Here is a 6,000-nt window from a genome sequence, read left to right as displayed (position 1 = left end):
TTTTCTTGACATCTTGTCTACTGGAAGAGCAGCGAAATATTATCAGTTTACTCATGCAAAATTTCAGTCAGAGCATCATTAGACATCGACACATAAATTATTTTGGTCTTAGGTGCCCAGTTATTAGACACAAATATAGGTAAAATATACGAATTGTAAGCTTTCACTAAAGTTCTTTTGGTTGAATGGCCATGCCAGAATGTGAATACAAATTGCGAACAGAATAAAAATTAACAGTTCAATTCGTGTGGTGTATAAAATGGAAAACTGGTGAAAAACAGAGTGTATTGGACTGTTATACAGATAAGAAATACTAATACTTCTTACACTAGGCGAACAGTTGCTGCTTAAAACTGATCTTTGTGGAACAGCATTTATTTATAAAATACTTTATTTATCTTTGAATTATCAATATTTAATATCGAAACAAGACATGACATAAGAGATTACAGCTTTCAAGGACAGCATGCGTGTACATAACACAGCACAAGTTCTGTTACTTTCATTTGAGAGTATACGCAGTTTCCAGCTCCTCAGTGCCTCATCACATTCGTGTGCACCAACTCATGGACTTGCCACCATCAATGTAATAGCGAAACAATGAGAATATGAGCGCCATACAGATTCAACAGTACTGTTTCTAAAATTCATTTGACTATATTTTAGGAAAATGTAAACGTTTCATATACTTTAAAATAAAGCGTAACCCATTTTCATTTTCCGTGTTAAGTGCATGCAAAAAGTAGAGGGCTTTTGCTGCTCATTTCCCAAAACGTTTTTGAGCTAACGGAGCAGATGAAACGGCAAAACGAGGAAGATTTCCGTTTACATAAGTGCGACACATGTACTAAGTTTTGATCAAGTTATAGAAGTGGTTAGATATTTTAAATGGCACGTGATTGCATTCGATTAGGCCTATACTTCAAGTACAAATATTCCATTTGTAGGTAGTCCAATTCCTTTTTTTTTTTTTTTTTTTTAGTGTGAAAAAAGATAATTGTGCCATGGTTCACTGTCCACATTAAATTGAATATCCCTCTGCATAGCTGGTGAGAGACCTACCTCTAAACAAAATGTTTGTATAACAAAACCCTATGGCTTTGACAACATCATATGGCTTTATTTTAAAAATTATGTAATTTCGAAATTTGCTGTCATTTCCCGTCCCAAAGTACTATGTACTTCCTCGATACAATCTCTCTTACGACAATGGTAAACTCAGAGTAAGAAACCACACTACCTTTCGTGAGAGATTTGGCTGATATACTGCTCTTATTCCACAACACGAAGATTTTCACGATTCTGCTTATTCTTTGAAGAAACGCATAGATGAGCAAGACTATAGTCGAGCCCCCTTCTTTGTGCCTCTCCAACAATGCTCGCTGATGGCTTTCACTATCCTCCTAAAGCAGTGTTCTATTTATAATTACGTCTTTGTAGACACGATAAAACCAAAACAAAAAATGAAACTTACTTTGAACTGTGTTAGGTTAGTGCTACACCCGAAAGTACATTTTTCGTACTCCAGATGAGATTTCGTGTCTCTCAGAAAAGTTGCCTGAGGTGGTTTGTGGGACGGAACTCACCTGTCAGTACCAGGCGTGGCGACACAGCCGTTAACAGAGCGGACTGACTTCCATGGAGCAGAGAGTTTCAAATCCCCGTCCTACTACACTTAGGTTTTCTGGGTTTCCCTAAATTCTTCCAAGTAGATTCTGAGATTATCCCTTCAGTTAAGTCGTCTCCAATTTCCTTCCCTACTTTTATTCAGTTAAATTGTTTAGTGGCACTAATCTCGATAAATCAATAAACTCAGAACTTTCTTTCATTCTTTGTCTTGCAGCCCTTTGGAACACCTTCAAAGCTCACACGGAAATTGTGCCCAGTGTACAACTCACGTAACATGTTCATTCTCAACCCCGCAGACTGCACTCCATACAAAGGGAGGGAATCTAGGTATGACAGCGTTCAAAGATTAATTAACTACAGCAATGCATTTTACTGTTGATTATATACTGCATATTGCTAATGTGGCAGTTTCGCAGGATGATTTTCACTTTATTTGATCTGATGACTATCAGATGATCGAAACTTTTTGTTACCTACGAGCTGTGGGAAACGAACTTCACGAAATGCAATCAGAGCATCTGTGAATACAGTATCTCACGTTTTTGACCTTCTACAGTTCACGTCATGCATTAAGAATCAGTTACCAGGATGTGCACATTAACCGATTGTCTTCAGTCAGTTGTTGATCATCTTGGCTCAGGGAGCCTATTCGAAAGCATTTAAAAGCAGTTCACAGCCACGACACACAATATGGTGCGTTATATCATGACTGCGAACCCAGACAGCTACTCCAACATGAACCTGTTGCTCTTGTTTTCTATGTCATCAACAAGCAGACTGTTAGCAGGCTGTAAGGTGTCATACAGTGTGTGACGTCACATGTTAGCACACGTGGCACCACACGTAGCTACATAAATATTTATATGGATATGGCGTCTGTTGTTTCGGACATGTCCGAAAGAACAGACACCATATCCATATAAATATATAGTTCTGGCATGTTAGCACACGTGGCACCACACGTAGCTACATAAATATTTATATGGATATGGCGTCTGTTCTTTCGGACATGTCCGAAAGAACAAAAACCATATCCATATAAATATATAGTTCTGGCAATACCGGCTATGACCTTCCTCTTCTGTGCGGATGCACTCATATTCCCCAAACTTTTAAGGGACTTGGAAAGAACGTCTTCCACGAGTAATGAGTGTGTTGGGGTGCGACACTACGAACGTAGTGTGTGGATGTACAAGGTGAGAGGGAGGAGTGCGCGAGATAGTTCTTGCAGTCGCACTATCCTCTGTGCCCTCGGTGACTCAGATGGATACAGGGTCTGCCATGTAAGCACGAGATCCCGCGTTCGAGTCCCGGTCGGGGCACACATTTTCACCTGTCCCCATTGATATATATCAACGACCGTGAGCAGCTGACGTTATTAATATAATTCTAATTTCACACATAGCTACAGTCGAGACAGCGAAAGAAGATCCCTGACTGCTCTCAGTACTGTTGCCAGCTTTCAGTTGTGAAGTGCTAATGGTTGCAGGCGAAAACAGTGGCCGTCTACAGAGCTATGACGACACTGAGCTGATGCAACAGAGACGTTCACACAATCGCATTACGCTATTGGTTGAGGCATGCGAAGCGGCCACGTCCAGCCCGCTGTAGCTGTCAGAGATCAATTTACAGCGACTCAAAGCTTCAGGTTTCTGAGCATGTGGCTTAATGAGACACTCCAGCCGTGACACCCAGCTGTATATGAGGCCAATGAATGCACTGGCAGGGCTCTCACTGTCCGAGAATGTCATCAATCACAAGGTTGCCCACCAGTGGGTGTCCTGCAGAGTGTGACACCACCTCACGTTTGGAGCCAGGCACTTCCAGCTGTGAATGAGGCTATCATGTACATGCCAGGGCTGTTTAGTACCCAGGTCCAGCTCGGTGAGCACATGGCAGTCCACAGCTGGATGTCACATGGTGTTCCACATCGTATGACGCCACAGCTATAGCACACAGAGCGTCCATCCAGACATGAGTCCAAAGGCCACACGGCCCAGTCTCCAGGTCCAGCTGGCTCACCACGATCACACAAGAAGCAGCCCCCACGTGTGACATAGTGTTTGACCTGATACAATGTCAGAGCTGTGGCACCCAGCACAGTCAACCCAATATGAGGCCGGCGAGCTCATGACTCCCACTTTCAGTGTTCCAAGTCCAGCTGGTTCTCGGGCGATCAGACACTAGGCGACCTCTCCAGACGACGTCACAGTTGCGGCGCCCAGCGCGGCCAACCCTGCATGAGGCCGGCGAGCGCGCGGCCCGGACTCTCGGTGTCGGGGTCCAGCTGGTTCTCGGCGATGAGGCGGTAGTCGGCGGCCAGGTGGCCTTCGCGCTCGCCCAGACGCAGCAGCCGGTGGAGCGCCGCCAGAGCGTCAGCGCTGGGCAGCCGCGTCGAGAAGGAGCCCACGAAGGCGACGCTGAGGCAGCCCTGCGCCATCCCGCTGCCCACCGCCTCTGGCGCCGACGCCCAGCCGCGTCCCTCGTACACCTGCCCGTCCATGCCCACCATGAAGTTGTAGCCGATGTCCGGCCACATGCGGCCCTCGATGTGGAACGTCTGAAGCCGCCGCACGATCATCGTGTTCTTGCCCATCGACGTTGAACTGTCCGTCGCCGTGTGACCTGAAACATGTTAAAACGCCCAGGTCAAAATAGCCTCGCTCAAATACATTACTGGCCATTAAAATTGCTACACGAAGAAGAAATGCAGATGATAAACTGGTATTCATTGGACAAATATATTATACTATAACTCACATGTATTTACATTGTGATTACATTTACACGCAATTTGGATGCATAGATCCTGAGAAACTGTACCCAGAACAACCACCTCTGGCCGTAATAACGGCCTTCATACGCCTGGGCATTGAGACAAACAGAGCTCGGATGGCGTATATAGGTACAGCTGCCCATTCAGCTTCAACACGATACCACAGTTCATCAAGAGTAGTGACTGGCGTATTGTGACGAGCCAGGTGCTCGGCCACCATTGACCAGACGTTTTCAGTTGGTGAGAGATCTGGAGAATGTGCTGGCCAGGGCAGCAGTCGAACAGTTTCTGTATCCAGAGAGGCCCGTACAGGACATGCAACATGCGGTCGTGCATTATCCTGCTGAAATGTAGGGTTTCGCAGGGATCGAATGAAGGGTAGAGCCACGGGTCGTAATACATCTGAAATGTAACGTCCACTGTTCAAAGTGCCGTCAATGCGAACAAGAGGTGACCGAGACGTGTAACCAATGGCACCCCATACCATCACGCCGGGTGACAACGCCAGTATGGTGATGACGAATACACGCTTAATGTGCGTTCACCGCGATGTCGCTTAACACGGATGCGACCATCATGATGCTGTAAACAGAATCTGGATTCATCCGAAAAAATGACGTTTTGCCATTCGTGCACCCAGGTTCGTCGTTGAGTACACCATCGCAGGCGCTCCTGTCTGTGATGCAGCGTGAAGGGTAACCGCAGCCATAGTTTCCGAGCTGAATGTCCATGCTGCTACAAACGTCGTCGAACTGTTCGTGTAGATGGTTGTTGTCTTGCAGACTCCCCCATCTGTAGACTCAGGGATCGAGACGTGGCTGCACGATCCGTTACAGCCATGCGGATAAGATGCCTGTCATCTCGACTGCTAGTGATTGGAGGCCGTTGGAATCCATCACGGCATTCCGTATTACCCTCCTGAACCCACCGATTCCATATTCTGCTAACAGTCATTGGAACTCGACCAACGCGAGCAGCAATGTCACGATACGATAAACCGCAATAGCGATAGGCTACAATCCGACCTTTATCAAAGTCGGCAACGTGATGGTACGCATTTCTTCTCCTTACACGAGGCATCACAACAACGTTTCACCAGGCAACGCCAGTCAACTGCTGTTTGTGTATGAAAAATCGGTTGGAAAGTTTCCTCATGTCAGCACGTTGTAGGTGTCGCCACCGGCGCCAACCTCGTGTGAATGCTCTAAAAAGCTAATCATTTGCATAATACAGCATCTTCTTCCTGTCGGTTAAATTTCGCGTCTGTAGCACGTCATCTTCGTGGTGTAGCAATTTTAATGGCCAGTAGCGTAGTTCCTGCAAGGGTGACATTTGTCTTGCAACCATACGATTCTATCCTGTACTTTACAATACGTAAATGCTAACATGTTCTAATAACAGAGCCCACATGACTTAAAGTCTCTCGACACTTTCTACAGATTTTACTATCTTTGGTGGTACAAAGCACCAAAACCATTGACGTGATTTCTCCGAGGGTGTGTCTGTAAGTAGACTTGTCTTCTAATCTAGCGAGCCTCGACAATACAATATCTCTGATAAATTCGTCAGTCAGATTTGACACTTCCAAGAATCTT

General features: G+C 45.6%; 1 protein-coding gene across 1 annotated transcript in view; it reads right to left on the bottom strand.

Moving 5' to 3' along the window:
* Positions 1-932: 932 nt before the first annotated feature.
* Positions 933-6,000, bottom strand: part of LOC126481195 (peptidoglycan recognition protein-like) — a 99,615-nt gene continuing 94,547 nt past the window's right edge. Inside the window, exon 3 of the mRNA XM_050104786.1 lies at positions 933-4,254. Within this exon, the coding sequence (XP_049960743.1) occupies positions 3,836-4,254 (419 nt within the window). The 3' untranslated portion in view covers positions 933-3,835. The remainder of the gene's footprint in view (positions 4,255-6,000) is intronic.

Source organism: Schistocerca serialis, chromosome 5, assembly GCF_023864345.2.
Source record: "Schistocerca serialis cubense isolate TAMUIC-IGC-003099 chromosome 5, iqSchSeri2.2, whole genome shotgun sequence".
Taxonomy (NCBI): Eukaryota; Metazoa; Arthropoda; class Insecta; order Orthoptera; family Acrididae; genus Schistocerca; species Schistocerca serialis.
This window is presented reverse-complemented; position numbering and strand designations above follow the sequence as displayed.